This window comes from Anopheles maculipalpis, chromosome X, assembly GCF_943734695.1.
Source record: "Anopheles maculipalpis chromosome X, idAnoMacuDA_375_x, whole genome shotgun sequence".
Lineage (NCBI taxonomy): Eukaryota > Metazoa > Arthropoda > Insecta > Diptera > Culicidae > Anopheles > Anopheles maculipalpis.
In genome coordinates, this window is record NC_064870.1 from 381,041 (window position 1) to 408,877 (window position 27,837).

The 27,837-nt window shown below is 46.5% G+C and overlaps 3 protein-coding genes across 3 annotated transcripts in view; 2 read left to right on the forward strand and 1 right to left on the reverse strand.

Moving 5' to 3' along the window:
• The window catches only part of LOC126557930 (UNC93-like protein MFSD11), a 240,393-nt gene that overhangs the window by 46,790 nt on the left and 165,766 nt on the right, over positions 1–27,837 (reverse strand). The window lies entirely within an intron of this gene.
• LOC126556714 (protein GPR107) overlaps positions 1–27,837 on the forward strand; it is a 381,205-nt gene that overhangs the window by 20,318 nt on the left and 333,050 nt on the right. The window lies entirely within an intron of this gene.
• Positions 525–27,713, forward strand: LOC126567626 (uncharacterized). Its single transcript, XM_050223848.1, has 7 exons — positions 525–597; positions 22,671–23,313; positions 24,870–25,083; positions 25,156–25,991; positions 26,063–26,532; positions 26,595–26,720; positions 26,790–27,713. Exons 1-7 carry the CDS (start codon positions 589–591, stop codon positions 27,699–27,701), a joined length of 3,210 nt encoding a protein of 1,069 aa, XP_050079805.1. The 5' UTR covers positions 525–588; the 3' UTR covers positions 27,702–27,713.

The following is a 27,837-nucleotide window of genomic DNA, read 5'->3' on the forward strand; positions in this document are numbered from 1 at the left end:
GAGAAATTTTGTAGTGTTTTGTGAATTTTTAGGCACAATTGTGTGTTCGCACATTCGCGTGAAGAAAACGTACTTGGAGGACAGCTTGGGTAACGTTTAGTATTTGAATGTGGTGTGGATCGGTTTGGGCCAGGATTAACAGGTGAACTGGCCACGATCCCCATCAGGAAAGTTGTGCTGTGAACCTAAGAAGCTGATAAGGAAAAGAGTTTTCGGTCGTTAAATGTATCGTGCGGGAGTGTGTGTGTGTATTTTTCTGTGATCTTTGGTCGTACGTGACGGAGCGGGGAGGCGGGGCGGGGGGAGGGTTACTTAAGAAGGAAGGAGAAAAAGGAAAGACCGTTGCTTTGAGGTACAAGTCTGCAAAAATAAAAAATAAAACAGGGGTGCCCGTTGATTACTCGAATTGCCTTCGCGCTCAACCCCAACGTGCTCAACCGTCCAAGCAGTCCAGTCAGTCAGCTGCTTGCCGAAGGATCCTTTCGCCCTGAACGGAGCTGCTTACTCTCAAACAAGAAAAATTCGCAAGGAAGCCCTTGTCCTTGCACGCGGACCCGTTACTTCAAAGCAGTCAAAACGTTTCCCAAAATGCTAGAGGTAAGTGTTTCCTATCTGCTGTGTGTGTGTTTGTACATGTGTGCCATTTTTTATGGTGGTTTGTATGTCTAATGTGCACTTATAAACGAGATTGTTGATTGTTGATGGCCAAAGGCTCTAAGGTTTAATTTCGTCGCGTCGCGGATAAAATCGCAGAACCTCTTCTCCCCCAAAAGGGAGTCGTATGTACTTTCAAGAAAGGTAAAATGTGATAAGAGAAATCGCGACCTTTGCAATCAACCTTACCTTTCCTTCTGCCCCATCGGCGTGCTCCGTTTTGGCGGTCGACTAGTGGCGGATGTGGCCAAAACGCTAGCCGCAAACCGCTCGGGTGTGGCCAATGAGCGAACCGATGCCTGTGCGCCCCCTGCTCGCGAAATGTGGGTCAAGCAGGCACTCCCGGCAGGGGCTAGCGTGTAGTGGCCACACTTGCGCTTTGGCGCTAATTATTTCATTTTCATTCACTTCCGCCCCTCGCTCGGCTCCTGGTTCCTTATCTAGCAGTCCGGTGGAAAAACTAGTGCACCAGAAAGGAACACGAACAAATTGTGTCAAAATTATCTGCCCGAGCAGTAAGACCAGTTAGTGTTTTCCAATCCGGGGTATTATTATGCGATGAACGGCGATTGAATCTACTGAGCTAATGGCGCCATAGGGTAGCTGTTGATGTCTTGGACGACTTAAGAGTTTTGGTGACTCAATGCTGGGCTCTCCAGACACAATTGAAGATTAGAGGATATGGTGGTTAGGGTTAGGAATTGCTGATTGAGAGGTTGGATCAAGACAAGACAAAAAAACGCTGCTTAAGGACTCCAGAAGGTTTTTTGGGAAGATCAAACAAATAATAGTTATATTTGATCTTTTCTAAAAAACCTTGGCACCCATTTGTCTGAATCTTCGCATAATCTGTTAGGTAGAAGGTCATGTCCTGCTGCTCTTCCGCGAAGGATCGCTTCGCGTTTCTTGGGTTATGCCTCGGTGGATTAATTCACACCCTTAAGAGAGGTCCGGTTCGGCTGGCAGAAGACTATCATATAAAGTATTGGATGGATCTAATGATCCTTCCGTGTTTCGCTGCTTTACTTACATCCTTCATGCGAACGTTTTTGGGGAAGGTAATGTTTTGCGAACTCATATGCCAAATTCAAAAGAAACTCCTAAGCCTTTTACGTACGTTACACGCAGAGGGAAATGGATGTAGAAAAGAAAACACGAGGATAGGTTAAAAACCTATTTCTCATTAGGAGTGAAAAGTGAAACCATCCGCGAGGCCCAATGTTTGATAGGTAGGGGCTGTCCGATGAGATATACGATTTTATCATATAAAAATGGAGAAGAAAAAAAAACAAAACAACCTCAACACAACATACGCACGTATTGCGCCAATCTTCCTCCCCCCACCCCCTCGTACCGCCTACCTCCACCCCTCAACTCGTCTCACCCCATGTTGGGAGGTTTTTGGGGAGAAACATCAAGCTTTCCACCACGTCGAAAGACGCTTTCTTTCCGTGATTTTGACATGGCGCTGGCACGCACCGTACGGCATGAGATGCGTTGGTGTGATTGAGCTGCTTTTCGGATCCCAAAACACGTTGCAAGGCGGATTGAAGATGAAGCAGAAAAAAAGACAACGGAACTGTAGCAAACGGATAAGCAAGAGGACCGAAATACAGGAGGTCAATGACACGCATATGCTGCAGATATTGCGCATGGGACCACTGTTCGTCTGCACGTATTTTTATGTGCAGTACAGCTCTTACAAAATTAGTAGCTCTCTTGCAGCAAAGGTCGTTAAATGTTGACTCTAGGTAAGGGGGAACGAAACAAAAGCGACAAAAACCAAAAAAACAAAAAACAAACGAGAGAAAATAAGTTACACCTCCCCTTTTAAGCGGTATGATTTATGTTGGATGCCCTTTTTTGCTGTTGCTGCTGCGGTGCCCTTTTTCCATCGATGAAGTGTATCAAGATGCTTGCAAAGGGAAAAAGGCAAGGGAGCTGGCAAGAGGACACAATAAACCCTAACCCGAAACACCGTAATCACATCGAAACGCTTCCAAGAAGTTGCTGCTCTAGATTTAGAAACAAAGGTTGATCGTCATTGAGCGAAGAGAGTTCCATGCACTGCGACCATGAACTCCTTTCGTTTCGGGCGTTGGAAGGGATAGCTTTTGTCCTCGGTCGATGGACGAGTGAGTGTCCTGACGATCGAACAACGCTCAGCAAGCTGCCGAAGATGTTGTGAAGAGTGAAGGCTTAACTTCGAGAGCAAAAAGTTCAATCAATGTGCCATCGAGAATGACACAATATGTTCGCAACCCGCCCTATACTCGTCTCGCATCCGTTCGGTGTAGGCCGACGTAGAGGTTAATGGAAATTGACATCTATAAGGTGGTCTCTAAGGTGCATTTGCATCATCATTGGCGTGCAGTATTTTTTTTGCGCAATATTTATACAACGATCTGGTCGTGTTTGGTGCGAGCTTGCTTTACCAGTAGACGCGAAAGTGTGTACACATACTCGATATGGTTGTCAAAGGAAATCGAAACGCTCCTATGATTTGACCCAATTTTCCCATGCTTTCCCAAGTTCCAAGTTCCCGATCTGACTCTTGCGCTTGTGCGGAGGTACAAAGTGAAGCGATTGCATCGGGTAAGCTCATCGTGCGGCGCTACTTTCCTGCGCGTTGCGCACGTACAACGTGCGTTCGGCATCGCGCAAAACCCTGGGAAAAGGCTCATTAATGCCGTGGTTCGGCGAAGGAAGAAGAAACTGTTCGCTTGCACGATTCGATTCTTTACGGGATCGGCGTGCTTCCGGGAACCGGTTCTACTGACGGGAAGAAGTGTGTCACATCCCTCCAAGGGCAGGAAACCGCGTGGAGACCCGTTGAAGAAATGGGTGTGAAGCGCGAAAACAGCAACAAAAAAAAAAAAAGGGAAAGTCCGCAGGATGGAGTAAAAGGCGCGAACGATAAAAATAATCTGCAAATAAGCGGGTAGCAATTGCGACAGTTTCTCCAACTCCCTCCAACGGCCAGCTTCCCCTTCGACGAGGACACCAGATGCCAACGGAAAAAGTCTCTTTTTCCTGTGTTTAGCATCGAATTTATCTTAACACTCTCGTCGCCATCGATGTTACCAATCGATTTAAAGGGCCACACAGATTTTTGTTATTGCTTTTTGGGTAGGTAATGGTACCAGTGTTGTCCCACGGTTGACAGGGCCGTTGTTGGACCATAGTTTTGAAAGTATAAAAAGAAGTTCCGTTGCGTGGCCCGAGTTTGATGAAGGTCGATCTCACGATCGATCCGGCCCGCGATGAGTCAGCCAGTTTCGTGTCTCGGGGTTGCCCAAAATGATGCAGAGAGAGAGAGAAAAAAACAAAAACAGAATTAGGGTGAGGATCAACGCGCAAACAAAACAAGCAAAATCTATGCGGAGCTGACGATTAAGATCTGAGTTCAGTTAGCGTAGAATTTTTTGCAGGGACGGTCCGGTGGTGTAGGTGACAGCGGACCTGCCGGACGTTCACACGGCAGGATTGGAGTTCAAATCCTATCCGGACCGTTTCCCCGTAGTGAGGATTGACTGTCCAACTACGTGGTATCGGCAAGTCTAGTAAGCCATTCGACGGCTTTCTACCGGGCTAGGATCGATGACAAGCAGGAGGGAGCAATAGTTTGAGTGTTGTAGGTGGTCAGCACATTAAAAAAAGCCTTGGAAACCAATCGATCACTAGGCACGCCCGTCTTTTGTTTGCAGGGTTTTCTCTACTCGCTTGTGGCATTATATGGAATACATTATTTTCTATCGCACTTATTATACCTTATTATGAAGCAATTAAGGATCACGATGTCGACCATACATTACGTTGCTAGCACCATTTTGCAAGTACAGTTTAATGTCGAATACGTCGAGGACCCCTACATAGTATAGTATGCTTAGGCGGCGAAGTAAATGTCATGCGTTGGGGCACGTAATTCTAGCCTGCCGTGTGTGTCACCAAATCGTAAGGAGTGGCACCACAAAACCCCCTTCTAATGTCGTCTGGCGTGTCCATGTACGGACTTGGGACACTAAGAGACGAGCCGTCACGGACGTGCGTTGGAGCCACAGTAGCACCGGATCGGATCGGATCGTTTTGCCGACGCCGACTCGTTCAGGGAGATGCACCCGGACCATATATGTAAGTCCCACCAGTAATCCAGCAGCCGCGACTCTTACATCATCCCAGACGTGCAACCCGCCCAGATTGAATCAGAGCGATCGTGATCCGCGTGATGGATTATGAAGTATGAGGATTAACTAAATTTTGAAGGAAATTAAAACAAAACAAAAAAAAAAACGGGCCCACTTTCGATCGACTTTGAAACTGTGGTGGCAATTTCGCCCATAGATGAATCGAAAATTTCATCCGTGAATGGTGCGGCGAGCGAAACAAACAACTTCATCACATAGACATAGCGATTAACTTTTCTTTTATAATTATTTTTTATTTAAAGGAGCGTATAGCGTGTTTGCCACGACGGATTAGTTTGCTTTCGCGGCGAACAAATCTGGAGGATGTTTGCATTTGAAGTGCACGTCTTCGGTTGTTACCAATAGTATTTCAGTGAAACTATGATGCACAATGGTGATACGGCCAGTTGCTAAAGTTTGTACAACATGTGACGAAAAATGCGTTGGATGCAGTTTGTTTTTTTCGGGAGAAAGTTCTAATAAGGTTCGCTGACAAGTGCCGAAAACTTCTTCCCCCATCAACAAAACGCAAAACATCTCGCTGTTTATTTATTTGTACGAAAGCTGTGTTTCTTCCGCACGCAAAAGCCGTTTCTTTTTTTTCCGCGCCAAGAAAACATTGCTTGCACACGTTTGCAGGTTTTGTTTTTTCTAAAGAGCGCTGCAAAAAGCGCTCCACGAGCCACGATGCTGACGGTGTTGAAGCGGGGGGAGGGGGGGGGGAGGGGAGGGGGGGGGGAGGGGAGAGAAAATTCGTTGACAACATTCCGCTGGCCATTCCGCACAAGAATGTGCACACATTTTCTTGTTGTTTTTCTGTTCTCCAACCACTTTTCCTGTCGCTCGTGTAGTAGTGCTGCTTTGAGACTTTCCCTTTGATGAGGTGTGTTTGGTGCTCCAGGGGGGGGGGGGGGGGAAGGGAAAAATGCATCTTCTGCAGTGTGCCTGCTGGGAGAAGCTGGGTGAAAATGACAAAAATGGTCGGACGATGATGGATGGAAAGTCGGTCCAGTTTTTCCTTCCAACCGGACGTCCGGATGGCGAGCAGAATCCAGCTGCGTTGCTGCTGCGCTTGCGTGCAGACAGAAAAACCACGTTATGCTGCGTGAAAAGCAAACATTTGCAATTAGACACGGAAAAGCTTGAGGCTTGCACTTGCGCTCTTCGCGTTGGGTGAAACAGGAAGAAACTCCAGAAGAACTCGTTTGTGTTGGATGAAATTTTTGTCACCCCGGAAAATGTGATCACTTTAAACAGATGTCAAGAAAAAGAAGTAAAAAAGAGTGTGAGTGTGTGTGTGTGTGTGTATGTGAGAGAGAGAGAGAGAGAGAAAGAGAGAGAGAGAGAGAGATCTATCATTACAACAATTTTCTTTGCCACAATGTCAACCATTGGCGATGCCATTTACACACGTGCACAAGAAATGGCACTTAATTCGTGGCTAATGAAAATGACCCATTGCAGGCGTAACATTTAGCCTGCAGGCAGCAACATCAACGCCAGCTTCAATTTACACATAAAACAGCCACTGGAAAGGAAAAATGGTTAGAAAATAAAAACATAACCTCAACTTTTTTTTTGCACGATTGATTGCTATTTATATGCTTTTTGTTGTTGTTGGACCTACTCAAACATTGATTAACTTTCACTCGCGATGAAGCGAATGTTACTTCCTTTGTGCTATCACGTAATTTATTGTATTTTATGATTTATCTTGAGCCCCGCATCAAGCTCACTCTCAGGGGTGCTAATCATGCACGCATCGATTGGTTTGCTTTGGTGGGATGAAGCGCCAACAGCAACCAACAACAACAACAAAAACGCCTAACGGATCCACCACAATATACCTTTTCAGCGCGATTATGCAGTCTGTTTGCAGTCTGGCAAAAACAAAAGGAAAGGAAAAATCACTAACGCAAACCAAATGGGAAGAATACTTGAGATGAAAACTCGCTACACCAATAGTGAGAGAAATCTTGTCACATACAAAAGCAAACAGAACGGAATAAAATGTGCAAAGCTTTTGGCTGCTTGCTCACCGTGTCCGGGCGCCAAACCCGTTATTCTAAGCATCGGTCCACCGGGTGGTCGTTCCTTTGGGAGCTGGCGGAAGTTTCGAATGCAATACTCTCTTGCGCGGTCCCTGTTTCACCTCCTCGGACGCCCGTTTTTCACCTAACTGACCGAGCATAATTAGAATCATTACTATCAAAGCTTCAAACAGTTATGTAGCGCTTCGTGTCGTGAGGCTCTCAACCTGCTGCTCGCGAGAAGCATCAGCCAGGATGATTATGAAGATGATGATGGTGATGGTTGAATGATTTTCAGGCAAATGGAATAGAAAGGTTTGGGGGGGGGGGGGGGGGGGGGGGGGAAGAAGGGAGGTTCCCGCTTTATTAGATTCCCTGGTGTTTGCATTCTTCGTCTGCTAAGCGAGCATAAATAGCGAAGCGAAAAGGGAGAAAAAGAAAACAAACAAGCTTGACAGGGGAGCCTTTTTTGTTTTACTATAACTATTTTGTTCTGTAATAATTTTCTCATACGCTGTTTTGTGGCGGGTTTTGCGAGCGCGTGCGGCACCAACAATGGAATGAATAAAACAAAACAAAAAAGGAAGATGTAATGGGAATTATGTAGCGCAATCGTGTGTTAGATAAAAGCAAACGATCGCCAACAATGACAGCCGGAGCACCACAGGGAGACGCCGCCAATGCGTTGGGAGTCAAAGGTTTATGCCATGGGCGTTTGTGTAAATTTTTGAGGTGGAGAACCATTCCCAGGGCAGAACTTACATCGTGTGTATGGTGGGCATGTGATGGGTAAGCGATTTGGTGAGCGATTTTGTTTTGCTGTGCGATGGGTAATCCGATTTCCTGCTTGTGTTACTTATAGATAGAAGGGTTTGGCTTTATCGGTTGTATAATTTTAATCGTCAGTGTCTTGTGAAATTTTACAAGTAAAGCACACAACAAACGTAAACATGTAAATGCAAAGCATACGTTTTATAGCTGATGAGAGTAGGCGAGTAATGATGCTGCAACAGACTGTTTGGAAGGCATGTGTCAAGATACAATGTTTCAGCAAAGCGGAAGCTGGTTGTGCTTATTCACCCAAAGGAGAAAGCGATAAATGATTTAATTGCATTCTTTTCTCTAAAGTTTTATATGTGTTCTTATGAAAATGCTTGAAAAACAATAGAGGAAATGCTACCAAAGATCACAAAAAACCCCCCAAAAAGCATCTGCCGTGAGAATATCAACGGCATCAAGATAATGAGCTGTAGCGCCAGTCACATTTCTTTATTTCTTAATTTCGCAAACTGCATGCTCTTGTGCCTCCCTGCCGTCCCACTGTCTGCAAAGCGAGGCTAGAAAGCTTAGCATCAAAATTGTCTGTAGAACTTACCCCACTTTTTTCCGGGCGGAACAGAAGCGCTGCACCTAATGATGGGCACGATTGGTATGATTAAAGACAGTCGCGATGACCGAATGCCAAAGAATAGAGATGCGTAGAGAAATGGTCAAAATTAAAAAGGGATTTTTCATATCGCTCAATCATTTTTTTTTCTTCCACTCCGGCTTAATTAGTTAATTATCATGGACCTAGTACTCCGTAAGAGTGAAGCAATCCAGAAAACCAAAAACAAAAAAAAAATCACTGTGACTAAACCTAGGCAGCACCATTGCTCGTCCCATCATCGTAGACGACTGCGACTGTCTTGCTTGATCGGTTCGAAGCTTTTTTTTTTGGCTATTTGATGGAACTAAATTGGGGTGGTGATTCAACCTCCTCAACTCGCCTCCCATCCTACTCTTCTCAATCGGTAAACCAGTGTTGTCCCTCCCCTCTCGCCACTGCACACCTTCACCATGGATGGGATTAATTTTTCTTGTCTTTTTTTCGGTTAATTCGAGCCCAACTATCATGATGGGGTCCGGTACGGTGTCGCATCATTTGGAGCAACGGAATAAGAGTGGCAGGTTTCTTCATTTATACTGCCGGACAACGGCTCTTAAAGGGGGACGGCTATGCAACGGTGTGGCCCTTTGCTGCGGTAGACCGCGCGTTGTCCGATTGCTTGCTGATGGCGACGAAAATAATACACAACCGTTCCCATTGCGAAGAGAGTAGGTCACTGTTCCGAGGAAGTGTAAACCGTACCGTACCGGTAAGATGCTCGTTCGCTTCGGCAGGGACTTTTTCCTTTTGGGGCCGGTGGGACCACCGAAAAGATAGTTTACTATGAGCTGTCAAAATCGCTAATGCGAATGAATCGATTACGATTCTTCGCGAATGTAAATGTGCAAAGAATCATTTGTCCCACCTGCCTGGTAAACATAACCTTACACCATAACACCTTTCGTTGCAAAATTTAATTGCAAAATATTTCCTTGAAGGCCAACTGAATTAATGAGTGCAGTACAAAAAAAAAGGTCCATTCCCGCACAATTTCCGACGTACAATGTGGGCGGCGTTGTAGAGGCTTGTAAGCTTTAAGGTCCAATCTTTTCCTACGCAATGTTTCACTCATCCCTTTGATACGCGGCTCATCCCTAGCTGGTCAACGCCGACCGAGTTTTTTTTTGGCGAACCGTTTATCGTCTATTAGTATATACAGGTCAAGCTAATTACCAGTAGGAATCCAGCAGCTCGTACAGAAAGCTAAAGAAAAGCAACACATTAATCCTCGAGCGAGCGAAAAATGGTCGCATGGAAACAAGTGGAACATGAATTTGTATCGCCCTGGCGCAAAACGTCTTCTGGTATGGAATACATTTTTTTGTTGTTGTAAATTTATAAATATTTTCATGTTCTCACGGGGTGTGGTAACATGGTTTGTAAGAATTCCAAAACGGGGCTAGCAGAGCTAGAACCGAAAATAGAAGCAAACCATTGTGACCGTGTCGGCGATATTATCATTTACACATTTTGCCTTTAAATGGCTCCAACCCGGCGGATAAAAGTTACCGGGCGGTGGGGATGGGATGAGAAAGGAACGAAAGGGGCGAGGGAAACATAATTTCTTTAAATGATAAAATTAAAAAAAAGGTATATAGCGTGCTTAACAGCAAAAAGAGAAAACGGAGCATAAAAAAAATCATTTTATTCCCAGCTAGAGGGTTCGTCGCTTGCTTACTAACGCAATCGATTGATCGTTTTTGATAAGACAACCGAAAAGTAAGCCATTTCAACTGTTTTCTTTTTTACGCGCTGTGTTTTGAGTGGGGGCGTTGTTTTATTTTGTTTATCCGTGTAGCAGAGCAAGAATTGGCAACAAAGAAACACACCCCGCCCCCATCTGTTCACACGGTACGGGAGGATAAAGTTTTGAGGTGAAATAAAATAAAAGAGTTTCCAAATTTTTCCTAGAGGGCCGGAAGGGAAAGGTACAACAATTGTACAAGGGAAATGAAAAGCAGATCGTCCTCCGTTAGATAGCGAGACACACGCACACGGCCGTTCACCGTGCGGGGAATGATTTTATTACGTTGTGTCATACTTTTGGTTTCTCCAAAGCAGTGTCAGCCGAAAGGAAGATGATCTGGTGATCTGTACGATAGGGTTGGTTTATCGTTTCTACGTTTCGCGTTCTCCTTTGTTTTTACGACCATTGCTGAGTGCGTGGTGCTGGCTAGGAAATCTTTCATTTCCTATTGAGATTAAGTTAACGTCTTAGGAGCCGTTTTTTTCGAGCGGCCAATTTTGGTCGGGAAAATTGGCACGACGCATGTTGTAGGTGGTAGCTTTGTTTCCTCTTTCTCTCCTTCTCTCTCTCTCTCTCTCTCTCTCTCTATATATATATATATATATATATATATATATATATATATATATCTCTCTTTTCTTCCGCTCGTGATTGTTTCCACTATCACCATGGATACTTTCAAATCTGTGGAAAACCACAACCAAAAACCCAAAAATCAAGATACTGCTAACAGCAATTCATTCGCTTTTCCAATTCCTATTTTCCATTTCATTTTCAAACTGCCTGTGTGTGTGTACAGATACATTTAATCACCTTGCCTTTATGGGTTCTGCAGTCGCCTTTGGGAATAAAAAAAAATTGTCCTCACACTCGCACACTGCACAGTATCGCAGATTTATCTTGCCCATTTTGCACGCCATGTGCTTAGCGAGCCGCGATCCATCTTTCGAAGATTGGGAGTGCGAGCGTTTTTTGTTTGTTATTTTCTTCTCCCGCCTGTGGGTTACGGATAAACGTGTTGGGGAAAGGCGCTGAAATGGAAACCTGCGGCATTGGATCGGGATATGTGGTTCGGTTTGGTGCGCGCGTTTTCATTTCATTCCATTTTGCCGCCAGAAGTGGTGGCTGGCTGGCTGGCTGCTGTCATTGCGGTAATTGCACAGAGTGCAGCGTCAAGCCCTGTAGAAATGGAGCAAATAAACAGTAAAGAGAGAAGCAGGGGAAGGTGGTGGTGGTGGTCTTTGTGGTGAGCAAAAAAATAAATACAAAACAAATAGCGCTTTTCACGTGTGTATGTTTGTAGCTTCTTGGTTTTTTTTTGTGGGTGCCGTCTTGCGAAGTTTTCCTGGTTCGCTCAACCTACTCGCCGCATGCTGCATGAATCCGATACTCGGCGTGTTGGAAAACGATGGCTGTTTGTTTGTTTGTTAAACCAACACCCGGCAGCATCGAAATGTAGACTTCAAAAAACTGCCGAGCTAGCAATTTGTGTACCAAAAATAAACTTAAACTACGGAAAACAAGGCGTTAAAGCTAAGCCTTCGCTTGAGCGGGGTACTCTATGTGAACTTCATATGACGTTATGTTTTTCCTTCAGCAAGTTGAGAAACCGATTAGCAAACGGAAAACTGCGAGACCACAAAACAAAATCTTATATAAAAACGGTTGATTCGTTTGGCTTCATACTTTCTCCGGTCTTTGGGCCTCCGAAGTGCTAAACAGTGCTGGTAGAAAACCGATCTATTTAGCTCAATTGAAATTTGTAGCTTTGCAACGAAAACGGGACAAACAAATCGCGAGACGCAACAAATCTTTGATTGATTTTTTGTCACGCAATACTTCAAGTTTAATTCGTTTTCCAAGAACCTTCTTCACTCACATTTCATTCTCCTGCCGACACGACCGCGCTCTAGATTCTGTGTTTAGGTTGTGTTTACATTTTCTCTTCTTGTGACTGACCGCCATTAAGGTCGTCATGCCATGTTGAACTAATAAAAAATAAAAACCCTCTTGGAAGGAAATTGTAATCTAAAGTTTTTATAACATATAAACGCCTCTACGTTTTCCGTTAGTTGAAATGGCTTTTTTTAAACCCAAAGGGTGAGCCAAGTGAACCGAAGCAGAAGCGAACTAAGTCTTTGCCGGCTCTGATGACAAGTGACTGACTTGCAAAGGGAATGGTTGTTGCCCGTGTTTTTTTTTTCTCCTTTCTCGCAAACCCTGGCTTGTGGCGAGATTCGGTTGATTTCACTTTTCCTTACCTTCACGATCGACCGATCGGCTCCATAACACCGAAACAGCTGCTCTGATGGCAGAGCGAAACATACAGCTTTTCACTTTGACTGGTTATCCTCTGTTCGCTCGTGTGCTTCGTTGCGTGGCCATTAGAAATGACAGATACCTAAGGTTGGCTGAAGGAGAAAAAGGGTTTTCACGAGTGTATTTTCACCACAAAGAGGCGGCTCGCAAGGGGAGGAGATGGGAAGGAAAATGGGGGTTTCGGTGAAATCGGCTATCAACACGAGCGACTCGATGAACTTTGACGCTCGAATGTCATCACCGGCCGATCGGGCCGCAATGAACAATCCTAAGCAATTGGGGCCGTCAAAAGAGGGCCAACAGCCTTCCTAAGGGCTAGAGGCAATGCAATATGAAAAAGCTGATCAACTGACGTCACCAAAACTACACCTGTGTTACCGTACATCAACCGATTCAGTGTTGTGCCCCGTTTTTGCTCCAATTTCCACCCGAATGGATATTCGATGCCCTTTTTTGATTTTGTAAAACTGTTTTTTTTTTGTGTGTCGCGTCCTCCATAACACTACTCTCACACCACCACCGGGGTGGCCTGTCGAAACAGACACACAAAAATACGCTGAAAATACGTAAAACGTAACCAAAGCACGAAGCAAATTGGTGCGCACCAACGGTGCTGCAGCCTATCGAGTTGATCTTTAGGCCGCGCTTAAATGCCGCGCCGTTCAGATTGCGGGGAACGGTATGCGAAGGTGGCAGAAACCACGGAATTCCTCCACCATGTACTAGGCTCGGATTCTTGCTTGGCTCGCCAGTGCTAGCAGGCGAAAAATCTGGGCTCGGTCTCACATCGACTTATAATGCTAATGGTGGTGGTGGAGGTTTTAGAAGAAAGGGAACGTGGAGGGAATGCTATGCGTGGCTGGAGTCCGTGAAGGTTAGCTGGACGAGTTGCGGACAAGTGCAACACCAGCTGGCGATCGAGGCACTTATCGCAGGAAGAGGGAGAGCGATCGAGTTACAGCACTCATGTAGTCAAATGTTTCAAGTACCATATAAGAAGATATATATATATATATATATATATATATATATATATATATATATAAGATATAATAAGATATATACCATATTGAAACATTTGACTACATGAGTGCTGTAACTCGATCGCTCTCCCTCTTCCTGCGATAAGTGCCTCGATCGCCAGCTGGTGTTGCACTTGTCCGCAACTCGTCCAGCTCTGGGTGTGTGTGTGTGTGTATTGTCCATTTCCCGGCAGCGTGTCTAATTTCACTTTCCTGTTAGTAATCTGTTCGGAATTCTTACTGATTGGCGAGTAGTCAAGCGAAATTATAGCTGAAATGGGGGAATCTGTTCCATACAGCACTATTCCACAAGACAAATGCAAAGCAGAAAAGTAGCTTTCGGTAGGAGCAAGTGAGCGAGGCAAAAGAGTAATTGAATTGAGGCGGGGTACTACTACAAAACTCCAAAAGTAGAACAGACGGCCATTTTTTTTTTGAGGTCGCGATGATATGAAATGATGTACTGGAAATTTTTCTGAACTAGTCGTAGTAACGATTCGCAGTAGTTGACTTTCATGAAGAAGCTTTTCCTCGTGAGAAAATCGCTCGTGAGATGGTGAAGCTTTGTCCGAGGCCAGTCAGCAATTCTTGTCCATTAGTGGCTGAAAAACCAGTTGACCTGCTTGCTGCTGTACGCCACGATACCACAGCAATTCCTTCAGCTAGCGAAAGTAACCCGTAAAGTGACTGGTTGGGATGAAGCAGGAGGAAACAAAAACCGAACGACAAAACCGGAAAACCATACCCAGGAACTTCACTTTCAAGCAAAACCGGAAAAATCTCTCCACCGCATCTTTGTGTGGATCGTTTAGTGGATCGCTCTAAGGACCAGTCTGATAAGGCGCACCTAGAAGCGCCGTGCAAATGTGAGGATTTTTATCAGCAATATCAGCAAAGAAACTGTTCGCCGCTCGTCCATGGTTTGAAGAAAGAAATTGGCTTCTCCTCTTTCGCTGTTGCTACTATATTTCTTTTAACCTCTCACCGGTACGAACGTTGCGTTGAAGCATCAGCAAGCACCTTAAAGAAGGGCGCCAGAGGTTGTATTTTTACGCGCGTCCGAGGCGTTCACATGCGCTCACTTTCGAATCGATCTCGCGTTTTTTTTCCAACTCAAAAGAGCGAATGTAATTGCGATCATGAAATGAAAGGTTTCGCGCCCCCCTCCCACCCCCATCCCATCCCCCACCGCCCGCTAACCAACCTCTGTCTCACACTCGTGTGCGCCACGTGTTGCCTTTTATTGGTGTGCGACCGATAAGCGCTCGAAGAGAAGAGAATGCCTGTGCGATCGACCATATTATCAGCAGTGGGCCAGCAGTTTGCCGGAGGTAAATTTCGGATTTCCGAACCGATACCCGATACAGCAACCGCACCGAATGTGCGGTGCGGTGTGAATGTCTGGGTGTTCGATCGATGCAAAAGACGGCCACCACTCCGCCGGTCCGGATTGATTTGCGTTTATCGATTGAATTTCGCAAACGAGCCAACTTGTTGCACCTGTTTGCTTGGTCGGACGCATCCGGGGTCTTGTTGGTGGCAAGTTCAGACGTCGATACCGTTCTTTCGTGTCGTTGGACTTGCGCCACCCGCTCATGCGCAACAGCAACAACAGTCCCCTAGGTGTATCGATTGCTCGGTCAGTGTTGTATTCAGGTTATTTTTTTTTTTTGTAGCCTGCATTCGGAAGCCTTGCTGCAGCTTTTGTGCAGGGTGACACACATCCACACCGTCGTGTGTGTGTGTGTGTGCAATCTGCTGCAATATCCATAACCCTGCTGCGTGACTATTTGGCGCATCGATTGTATGGTAATTTCTGTTTGCAACTCCCTGAGTTAAAACCTGACCTGTAAACCCCCCCCCCCCCACCGCCCCAGAGGATAGGGGTGGTGGATTTTAACCTGAGCTGCAAGGCTTGACAGAATCGAGCTATCTGTTCGTAGGAGATGAGCATGCAGCGGAAGACCTAAAAAGCGGGGTGCGCAAGCGAAGCTGTTAAACACGTGTTGACACAATTCTTTGCTGACCGCAAACCGGCACGCGGCACGCAGACGTGCCCGTTCGGACAATAGGATGGTACTCAATAAATAAAGTCAATACGCATTTTCGACAGAATTTCTCCCATCGCAGGCGTGTGCGTTTCTGCAAGCAAACGGGGAACACTATCACTGCGCACGTTGAGCGGACATTGAGACGTGGTTGGAATTAGTGTCGTCGTTTGCCAGATGAAGTTATTTAGCACCCCCCCGGACCCAGGTGAAACTTTCGTCACCCATATGCGTAAACACGCGCACGTACCTATACTGTCCCCTGGGGGGAAAGAAAAGCCGTTAAAAGTGAAGCTCGAATAGGCGAGATTTGCTCGCGAGCAAATAATCTTCATCGCGCTTCGTGGTGGCTTTGTGCCCTCGCGCCAGATAAACCTCATACTCATATTTTGGACTCGATTTCTCCCTCCTCCATTGCGTTGGGTTCGATGATCTCTAATAGTAAGCAGGTGGGGACAAAACGGGGACAGTTTGTTATTCTTGAGGCGTTTCGGACGTCAGGCAAGGTTAGCGAGGAAGCGAGCGGACACGCTTGATGAATCTTCGTTTGAGTTACATCCCAAGCGACAACCTAAGTATCACAAATTTCGTGACTTTATGACTAAAAGATCCAGCGTACCAGAAACTGCGTTCGTTGAGCGTAATCAATTATGTTTGCAAACAGCAAGAATTGCTAATTATGGCAACCTAAAGAATAAACCTAAAGTATGCTAACTGCTCTGCTTACACTTAATGACATTTCAACGAAACCTTAACCCACAAGAACCCACTGCACCCGTTTGCGCACCACGTTTTGCCTCCTGCACAGACACACATACACGCAAACACAAACTGCACCACTTACAACGTTTGCTAACCATTAGACCTGCTACATGACACGCTCCGCCCTGATTTCCCCCCCCCTGTTTTCCATAGCGATCCTTCCGTTGACGTCCGACAAGACCGACCGTTTTTTGTTTGTTTGTTGTTGCTCGGTGCCCTGGATGACCAGGATGAGACAGTGATTACCCATACATCGATTAGCGCTCAGACCATTGAAACACATTAAAGGTGGCTACTAATAACAGGCGCACCAGCTTTACTACTACCCTACCGAAACACAGTCCCCAGCAACTGGACAGTCACACACACGCACACTGCTACAGACGGACCGATAGCGACCACCGAGCGGGAAAGTATGACCGTAGCCATCGTGCCGATTGGGTGCGAACGGGTCGTACATGTTTGATGGTTATCCGGCGTGCGTCTCGATTTAGCTTACGATCAATTTTGAGCGTGAAGATAGTGCGGCTCGAGCTGGTGCGAAGGTTCTGTGGCAGAAATCAAGCGGCCAGGACAAAGCAGCAAGCGGACGGTAAAAGTATGGGCACGACGAACGATAATCAGCAGCAGCGGCATCACCATCACCATCATCGGCGGTCGCAAAATCAGCCGTCGCGCCAGCAGCAACGGCCGGTACAGGGGGCGACCAAGAATCTACCCGGTACGGGCGACCAGCCAGTTGCGAAAAACGGTGCCATCGTAGGTAAAGGGCGCACGAAGCCAACGAATGGCGACGAATCCAACGATTGGCAGTACCCATTTCAGCAACAGAAACAACCGCAACAGCGGGAAGAGCCCGTCTGGGGTGCGAAAGAACGAACGAACGAGCGGGATTGGGATGGTTTTAAGGTGAGTTGTTTGCAGTAGGGAGAAGTGGTGGAGGTGGGTGGCGAAAGGGGAGAGAGGGCCGGGAGGATTTTCCATCAAACATGCACGAGCGACTGTAGCGGTTAGAATTGTCATCACTAGTATAAAACTCACTCTCTTTCGAAGGAATTCGAACGGGGTTCGTCGCTTGTGTGTACACGTTTCGCGTGAGTCTTTCGATTTTCGCACGCTGCTAAGAGCTTTAAGCAAAAATCAACGATTAAGCCGTTTAGTATTTTTGCTTTGAGCGCACACCTCGTGCCAGATCGTTTGTTGTTGAACGAATGTTCTTTCTGTGGTTGTGGAAAACAGAAATAAACCGATTCTTTCGGTCGGATTTATTTCACCACCACCCACAAAAAAAAAAGAAAGCTACACTCGGAAAGAAAAGTCAGATGGTATAGGTGTGAGCATCACGGCAATGATCGTGTTCAGCTGACCAGCTGGTGGTGAGATTGGTTCGCCGCCGTTAGGCTGATGGCGTTGATGCCAAATTACCAAATCGATGTGGTTGAGATTTGTGCTACTCTCGTGGCTTGGATGATGCAGAACGGTAATTCACCTCTCTCACCGTCGCTCTATCTGTTTCCCTTTTTGGCTCACAAAGTACATCGTTTCCTTCTTAGCGCTGCATCTAATCGTCTTGTATCTGGGCTTCGGTATGGCAAGTCGAAGCGATGACCGGCATGATGATGAAAATGATGGTGCGGGCGAAATTAAATCCACGATACTGTTATTGATCTGCAACTGGTTGGTTTCAGCTCCGTTGGCCCACTAGCCGAAGGTGGAAGAAAGCAAAAGGGAGAGGAGAGAGCACGAAAGCAAACCCACGCCCCGTCTCGTTTAGTGTTTCGTTCAAAATCAGATAATTTTAGCTCGCACGAGGAAAACTTGATTTGTGAGAGTGGAAAAAAATTTCCTCACGGTTCCCGTCCACCTACTCCAGGAGCTTTGGGTGGGGATGGGTTTCCTACTGCTGTGGATTGGACAAACAAAAAAAACATTATCTCCCGGGGGAGCTAACTACAAACGTTGTTTTTACAACCATTTCGTACGCTCGTGCTGCAGCTGTTAATTTACCGTCCCAGGTGATTGCAGATAGCCTTTTTGAAGAAACTTGCGTACTTGCCGAACACTTATGATGCTTTCGGGAAAGCTGTTATAAACAGACATAATAATAAAAGAAATGAAAAAGAAAAGAACATAAAATCGAGAGCAGAGAGAGAGAGCGAGAGAGCGAGAGAGAAAGAGAGAGATCAAACTCCGTGATTGATTTCTACCGTAGCATTCGCGGGATCGATTTTCGCGGGCAATTCTAGGTCGCAATAATGGCAAACCGGCAATTTACGGACAGAAACCGTACAAATTGCAAAAAGGCATAAAGCCAAAAAGAAGGGTTTTTTTTTGTTTGCAGTGCCAATTGATTTGACCTGCTTTCTTGAGTTCCGTTGATGGTTTGATTTAATTACGCTTGAGCGTTGTTTGTGTCCGCAAGAAAGGACGCCTTCCTTGTTTAAAGGTATCGGTCGAGTGTAGCTTTTGTTTGTCTTGCGGACCGCAACCTTTTGTGGATTACTGTTGTGGCTTTCACTTTTCCCGGCAAGCGAAGATGCGTTAGCTGGAGTGAGTACATTAGCGCAATCAAACATGAACAGCGATTGGATTGTATGTGACCATGGTACCTGATTAATTGGAGACGCAGTTTCGTGAGAAACAAGCTCCAAAATTGTGTGATTGGAACGTCTATCTGTCCTTCCGCTAACGGTCAGCAATTGTACGCTAATTAATTAATTATTTTATTAATTAATTAATTTACGAGTGCAGTACCTGAGCATTTTTCTTTCAACCACCTTATTAGCGGTTGTCTCAAAGGGGAGAAGGGAATGGTTAATGAGGAAATAGAGGGTTCTCGTTGGTAACCATGAGGAGGTTAGGAAAGAAAAAAACACTCTCAAAGAATTGTTTTAAAAATAGAAAATAAAAACACAGTTTTTTAAGCAACTTCGGTTGACACTCCCCGTACCCAGCGGGGAAGTTTACGGAAGATTTTCTCATCGGTTGGAGTTTTTTTTTTCTACCCCAGCGTCTGGTAATGTTGACATGGTACGATTGCAGACGAACCATCCGGTCGGACAGTCATAAATCTGGCCCAGTCTGATTTGTGTGAAAATAAGGGAAAAATGGCGCAATGCGCGTGTCATTGTGCCGAAATGGGCCTCCGTACATCGGAAACATCAACCTCTGCCGATGATAAGTGTGGCAAGGGGGATGGGGATGTATGAAAGGGAGGAGGGAAGTAGGGAAACCCAGGTCATTAAAGCAACGGAAAATTTGAACTATCTCATCGTTCGCGTTCTTAAGGTACAAAGGAAAAAGCGGGCAGTGAGCGAGAATGGAATGTAAGTCTTCAAAAGAAAAGATGGATTAACCTGAACGTGATAATAGTTGGCAGGTGCAGTTATGTTGCGTTGGATGGACGAAAGCATTTTATTATACCTGTGTACAACGTGTTTTTTTTGTCGTTACAACAGCGTTCGTCGCCTCTGAGGACGCATTGAAGTCTCTCGTTTTTTTAGGTGGGAATCGTTTTCTCGCACGCTTATACAAAACGTAAATAATTAATTATTGCTTGTTTTAGTCGAGTAGAAAAAGCTTTTAGTTAAATAAAATATAAGTAAACAAACCTCAGAAAGCAGACAAAATTGAGCAGGAGCTTGCGTAAATGCGTGCACAATTCTTAAACGCCATTAGTGCGAGTTAGAGAGAGAGAGAGAGAGAGAGAGAGAGAGAGAGAGAGAGAGAGAGAGAGAGAGAGAGAGAGAGAGAGAGAAAGAAAGAGATAGGGAGAGCAAGAGAGTGAAGAAAACTTTCTCTGTCTGCGAACAAGAAAAAAAAACAGCACAACATCGGCCAGAAAATGCGGCCGCAAGATGCGGTTCGGTTGGCATATAGGAAGACGGCACCGCGCAGCACAGTTCTGCATCGTAGTGAAGAGTGGATAAAGGGACCGAGTGCGTCCAAGAAGAGAGCCGAAAGGGGAGGAACAGGCGAGTAAGGAAAATACAGGCAACAATTAAAGCTCAACCGTAACAGCGGCAGCAAAGCGCATGCCTTAATTAGCTGCTGCTGCGTACAGAAAACATCGCGATGTATGCTAAAGGATTATAGCGCACGGTCGCGCCTTTGCACACTTGAGGGGGTGTGTCTGTGTTTGTAGTCGTTCGGGCTTTTCTTTCTTCTCTTTAATGCGTTAATGGGTTTTGGTTTTAGGGTCCTGCACGGGCAGCATCTTGTGCGCTCTCTGCGGCGATTTTATTTTATTCGGGTGTGTCGAACTGAACGATTCGCTTGCAACCTGCTTATTAAGCGACACACGACGGCGACACGACGGCTTCTGGTTGCGTCAGCGCGTCCGATTGAATGTTTTTATCTGTAGCTTATACAATCCTTACCGTCCGCCAAGGTAGGCGAAGAAAAGTGGCAATTTTCCGACCACTTTTTTATGGTTTGTTTTGAATCGTGTTTGGGACAGTTTTCCGTAAGGCATATTAATTTCTAGCTGTAGAAAAAAAAAGGAAATTAGCAACGCTGTATTTTCACTAGGACGCTGTATTTCACTTCCAACAAATGCTACGCACCCCGCGTACATACACGAGAAAATGGACTTGGGCGGGAAAATGGAAACTGAAGAAAAAAGCAATCAACTCCGTGGTGTGGCTATTCCATCCTCTGGGCTGCGTGAAAACGATCGGCAGATAGGAGGAGTGATAGACGAAGAAAGTTAACCACTGATCACCATCAAATTGACAATACGGCAATACGGTGTGGAAGCAATTGTACTAATATTACGTCTGCAAACTAGCATTTAAAATTTATCTCTATTTTAACAACTATTTTATCATCTTCCTTCCAATATGTAACTAACCCGAATCGCTTGGAATTATACAAACTTTACTAGCTTACCTTTACACCGACAAAAGACGTCCTTCCTCCAGGCGACGAAACTTTTTCTCATTTTGTGTTGGTGTCGTTACTGTTTCTGACCAACGTTTAGGCTCATTCGTTAAATTATCGCTTTCAACGCAGACAGCAGACAGCACTAAAAAGGTGACAACATTATTCCAATTACTTCCTGAGCCAATCTGGAACAAGACGGTATTAGCTCACATTATAAATATCCGGAGCAGGTGAAATTCCCTCAAGGTGACACAATATACAGCCGGCCAGCATCGAAGAAAATGATGCAGAAAAGAGGAACCAACCATTTTGCGGGTTGGTATCGTTTTCGCTTTTCACTCGAGTTTGGACATTTGTTTTTGGCGATATTTGCATATCGAAAGCGTTTTCGCTGTGGTCTAAACGAACCGAGCAATAAAGAGCCCGAAAGGAAAGCAAATATATATTGTTGATGAACAAAAAACATGTTCGGTTCGGCCTTTGTCTCCCTTTGCTACTTCCAAGCATGAAAGTGAGCCGTCTTCAGCAAATAGACAGTTAAATACGCCCCAACTCACCCCTACCCTCCCCACCCTTCCCCCAAGAATGGCTATTTCCGAGGATCGTTAGCGTAATGTGGTTCCGGTAACAAAGTTGGCGAACGTTACCGATTTCATCCGTAAAGGTTATGGCCGTTTAAAGGAAAGTTTTGTGAATATTTTTGGAAAAGACACACACACACACACACACACACACACACACACACATAAAGGTAGGAGAAAATCCACACGGGAGAGAAACGCATTTGAGCGGCAGGCTGGGATCGAAGATTTGTTGATTTCGCGTTGGCCAGCTGTCATGAAATTGGAGATCAGGCTAATGCGAAGTGCGGAGTGTTTTTGATTCTGTTTCTGCTTGCCTCATTATCGCGAACATCGATTAGCGAACGCACGGAGGCGTAACTTTGGCCGGCTGTTGCACTCCCGGGGTTCGCTGCCTAACAACTGTTTGACGCTGTCAGTGGATAATTAGAATTGTGCGAGGAACATCTTTAACTTTAGCAACATTCCAGGGCATAAATCCACGCGGCGGGAAAGCTGATTAGAGCTTTGTACGTGTACGAGTGGCTGTGAGAGATTTTTCTGCCACAAGATATTGAACCGAAGAGCGTTGGTGTGTATCGAAGTTTGAATTAAGTCTTGAAGATTGCTCGTGACTTTCGCGATAGTTCGTCCTAGGGTCATTTTGTTTCGGAAATAATATCAAAACATGCCCAAGAATAAGCGCAACTTAACCTCAAAACTTTACCCCACCTAACAAAATTTCAGTTCAGCATAATCTACCAACCCTCGCGGCAGTTGCTTCTTGAAAACCTTTCTACGGGCCGCACGCAGCACAAAGTCAGTCAGGTGCGACGTTCTTGAGCAGCCCCAAACGGCCTTTAGTGTTCCCTGTTGCGCCGTTCTGGCTCGTTGACTGCTCACCAGGAATGAGAATGACCTCACTGGAGTGGAGGGCCACCCGATATACCCACATACTGGCTGCATTTTGGCCACCAATACTAACGGACCTCTGTTTGTTTTGTTTGTGTATTTTCTTCTGCTCGCAACAGAAACCCGGCACAAAGTATCCCGAGTCGGATGACTGTGATTCTCTGCCGCCACCGCCACCACCTGATGACGACTCGTATTTCGATGATGACGATCGGCTTTCGCATGGACACCATCATCACCACCATCACCATCACCAGCAGCAGCAGCAACAGCAACACCTTGCCCATCTAGCACAGGCGGCCAATCACAATGGGTTGCATCTACCGGCCCAGCAACAGCTTCCGGTAGGGCATCGTCATCACTTTGCCACCGGTACGCCTCCACCAGTGCTCGATTCCGATCTGGATGCGAGCCTCAAGAAGGACCGGAAGCTGCGCTCCAACTCAGACAGCTCCAACGCTACTTCAAACGGTGGAGTTGGAGGTGGTGGAGGAAGCAGTGGGAAGCACAAGAATGGGTTAGGTGGTGGCGGCAAAGCAGCAAACGGTGGGCACGGTCATCATCATCATCATCACCATCATCACCATCACAGCCGGGGTGCAATGCATCCGAAGAGCAGTCGTGCCGAGTCAGTCCTGTCAAGCGATTCGGATATTCGGTTTACTCGGCGCAAACTGGGCGACAATCAAAAGTGTGGTTGTGCTCTTATTGCAGGCTTTCTGCTGATTTTGCTGTGTGCGGGCGCAATCGTTTACGTTGGCTGTAAGTATGCAGTGTCTCATCATCTATAACGTCCATGGCAAGGAACTTTCTTTGTGAGCGAATTCCGATTGGCTAATGGCCAAACATTATGTGCGTTATTGTGCTGCGGTTATGTGTGATGTCAAGCTGAGAATGTTCGATCTGGCGCGGCAGAAAAACAAACCGACGCATTGTTGTACCAGAGTCGCACATTCTACGCAACCTCGTAAGTACAGGCTCACTACTCTGGAAGAAAGTGAGGTTGTGAGTGCATTTGCTAATTTATCGTCTAGCCACAGGAATGTGAGAAAGACGAAAGCAAACAAAAAATAGAGAAAAACGGCAAGCAACCGCTTTCAATGAAGCTGGTTGTGTGTTGTCTGCACGGCAAGTCTGCGAGAGATATTAGCCATCCTCGCAAGTGGCTGTATTTCACCCTCAAGGGTGTGGTACCATTTTCGTTGGACTTGTAGGCAGATAGTATAGATTTTTTCTCAAATACTCTCCTGGTAACTGGTCTGCTCTGGCTGCTCTGTTGGCATTCGGAGATGGATAATTGAATTAATGGAGGCATTATGGACCGCACACCGAACACCGTTTACGTAAACAGAGTAGCTGCATCGGCACCAAATGCTCACGTCTAGTGTGCAAGATGTGCGCACACGCACTGTGAAAATCTGTATCGTTGGTAAAAGTCGTGACAAAGACGCGAATATTGGTGGGAAAATTGTACCTTTTAACAAAGCCGGGGTAACAATGCGCTTACGTTTTCTGGTGCTTTATCAATGCTTGCCTCGTAGTTTATTTGCGTTTCCCTAATTGGGATGCGTGTGTTGTACCGTGCCGGGAATGTACGGGAAAATGCATCATCACCTGTGAAGAAAATGAAAAGTTACTTTCCATTTCCAGCGGGATGACTGGAATCTGCTGGGATACAGGTTGCATCACCGATACAGCGAGATGGTGTAGGTTGATAACTTTGCAGATGGAGAGCAAAAGCCACAGGCGGCTAATGCCACCAGCTACTGATGTTGTGTTGGTCTCTGACAAAGATTGATTACCGTTGCTGTTGTAGTTTTGGGGGAATTTCGGATGCAATAAAGCGATAGAAGTGATCAACATGAAGAAGCGTCTTACGGTTGGGTCCGACAGAATGTAACAGGGAGCCAGTGACCATTAGCCATAGTTGTTGACTACTTTCGCGCCTTCTCCTAATGAGCGGTGTGTTTGATGTGATTGAAGTGCAGTTGGGTTCACATCAAGGCACCGGAACCCAGTGGGGTCGTTTTGCTCACTTTCGCTTCACACAGTAATGATGTGCTGACTAAGATTGGTGGTTCCCGTCGTAGACTAAAAGCTCTCTTTCCTCACGCACGAAAATTTATAATAAAACGCACAGATTACACGTACCGGAATTAGCGGATGTGTTTCAGATTAGGTGCATGTGAGTGAAATTAATAATTTTCTCGCTGAGCTCCTTCACTTTCACCACAAAACCAACGAAGCGATTTGATTACGGCCCCGATCCCAAGTGTTGACGTTGTTTTGCGAAACATCTTCTGCTTTTGTCTCCCTAGACACCTATCTACGACCGGAGCCATTACCGGATCGGATATTTCGCGCACGTTTGCGCGTGATCGAGGGTGATCGATGGACGCCGGAGCTGGCGGATCAAAACACGCTACGGTTTCAACATCGCGCCCGGGACTATCGGGAACGCATCAATCTCATCATGCGTCGATCGGATCTACGCGAACCGTTCGAGGGTAGTGAAATACTTGCACTGGATGGGTATGTACGGAAGATGGTGGCAACCCTTTTGTCGATAGCTAATCAGTATCTTTCCCACTATTGACATAACAGTAACGAGGAACCAGGTGATCTGACGTTGCACTTTGCGCTTTACTTTGATCCGTACGCTGAGCTAGTTTCGGCGGCAGATTTACGGTCTATTCTACTGGAAGAGATTACCGGCCAGGAGCGGAAGTACTTTCGCAACCTGACCATCGATCCCAACAGTCTCGTGATTAAGGAGGTATCGGGAACGGGTGATGATATCGTCGGTACGTCATCCTCACCGCTAGGTGGCAAAGATGAGGTAACTGTGGAGATCGTGACAACTGCCCGCCCCCCTCGGAAGTGTGAACCACTCCGATTAGGGTACTGTCGCTCAGTTGGCTACAATGTAACGACCTATCCGAATTTCTTCGGACACGGGTCCCTCGAGGAGGTCGAAGCAGATCTAATCTCGTTCCGGGAGCTAGTCGATGCCGAATGCTTCCGGCAAGCGTTCGACTTTATCTGCCGACTGTTGCAACCACCTTGTGAGTATCGTAGCATTGAGGAACCTACGCCCGGCATGGTATGCCGTCAGTACTGTCAGGCGTTCTGGTCCGGATGTGGAGAACGTTTGCCGGAGCGACTGCGCCGTTACCTCGACTGCGAACGCTTTCCTGAGTCAACGGGTATACAGTCGTGCCACAGCAAACCAGGATGCACGGGTGAACTGCAGGCAAATGCCCTGTCGTCGCGGTTATGTGATGGCGTAGCGGACTGTGCTGATCTGTCGGACGAGAACACCTGTACGTTCTGCGCTTACGGGGCGATCTCGTGTGGACGGAGCCGTACTTGCTACGCACGCAACGCACGCTGTGATGGAAAGTTAGACTGTCCCGACGGTAGCGATGAGAAGGATTGCCGTAAGTGCTGTGGCGATGTCGTAAGATAGCCTCTCAGAACTTCTAATCATCACCTCGCCCTTTGTTTCCAGTTTCCATTTCGCCGCAGGTTAGCTTCCTCACCTTTCCACCACCAATCGTACCTTTCCGACCACGGTTCTACTCTGAGGGTTATGCTGTGTTTTCGGAGAAGGGCACCACCGGCAAGCTGTGCTCAGTTGGCATGGAAGGCAACGAGTACGTGCGCAACACGGTCGCCGAGTCACTGTGCAAGGCGCTAGGATATGAACGGGTTGACTATTCGGAGATTCGCAACGATACGGAACCGAACACGAGCTATGTGCGGGTGCTGGATCCTCGGGCATCCGAGATTTCGTTTGTACGCACTCAGTGCCAGAGCAAACAGTCGCTCTACGTCGCCTGCAGCCATCTGGAGTGCGGTGTTCAATCGACACTACCAGCGACGCAAAACATTGGACTATCGAAGATGGCAACACCGGGTGATTGGCCGTGGCATGTAGCTCTTCTACGAGCGGATACGCACGTCTGCGATGGAACGTTGGTATGTAAAATTGAAGGATTATATTACAAAATGTACCTCTGACCTGGTCTGTATCTAATCAGGTCTCGAAAGATTGGGTACTCACGACGGAGTCATGCTTCCAAGGACAGGCAAAGGCAACATGGATGGCTGTGTTTGGAGCAGTGAGACTTTCCTCTAATGCACCCTGGACGCAACGGCGTCGCATAGTAAGATGTGTTGTTTGTATTGATAGTATTAGCATGCGTTTACTAACGAGCATCTGTTTGATATTTTAGATCGGAATGGTAAAGTCTCCGGTAGAGGGTAGCACAGCGGCAATGGTACGTCTGGAAACGCCAGTCGTCTATTCAGACTTTGTGCGACCGATCTGCCTGCCTGATATACCGCTAAAGGAAACCATTGACCGCAGCGATAACAACGTAACACCGACACCACACGCTGAAAAGTACTCAACAAGCAAGGGTGGCAAGGTGAGTGTCCGTAAATTGAAGGAATACCGTCAGTACTTCGAGATGCCCGGCGATGATGAGCTAGTGACCGATGAATACGGCGATTTAAACGAAGCAGCAAAGTACGTCAATCAGTACAGTGCTGACTTTACTGACGAGCAGTATCACATCCCGAAGGCCGAGGCAGCTGTCGCTGGAACGCACGGGCGTACGACTGTTTCCTCCGTGCCTGGTAGTGTGCCTGTCGGACCCGCAGCCTATCCACTGCCCGCAAACTCACCTCAAACCAACAACTACATCTCTGCACTGAATTATATCAGCTCGGGGGGAGTGGCGAACGTCGGTGCGGGCGGCTTAGGCTTCCAGCAACCGACCAAGCTAGGCAAACAGAGTCAGTGGACGAACTGCAATACGCTTGGGTGGTCGCGCCAGCGTGATCATTTGCAGCGGGTTCAGCTGAAGCTGATTGACATGTCGCCGTGCGAGAACATCTCGATCGCCACGGTCAATAGCATGTGTGCGGAATCGGCCTATCACAAGCAGGATTGCAGTGAGGAAGAGTTTGCCGGCAGCCCGGTCATCTGTTTGCTGCCGAGCGACCGACGTTGGGCGCTAGTCGGTATCAGCTCCTGGCGTATTGCTTGCGCACCGAATGGGATCGAGCGGCCACGGATGTACGACAAAATTATACCCAACACTCCATGGATCCGGGACACTATAACTGCCACAGTGTCGTGAGCTCACGTACACAGCAATATAGGCATACACTAGCTAATAGATATATGTATGGTGATAAGGTTCGAAGTGTACAGTGAGATGATCTTCACACACCTTTGTTAAACTGCGTGACGCACGTTAAGCTGAATAAACGAAT

Bases quoted from the DNA above. Each gene is read 5' to 3' on its own strand.
- LOC126567626 (XM_050223848.1), top strand. The intron at 23,314-24,869 runs GTAAGTATGCAG...TTGTCTCCCTAG, and splicing joins CGCAATCGTTTACGTTGGCT to ACACCTATCTACGACCGGAG. The intron at 25,084-25,155 runs GTATGTACGGAA...TTGACATAACAG, and splicing joins GAAATACTTGCACTGGATGG to TAACGAGGAACCAGGTGATC.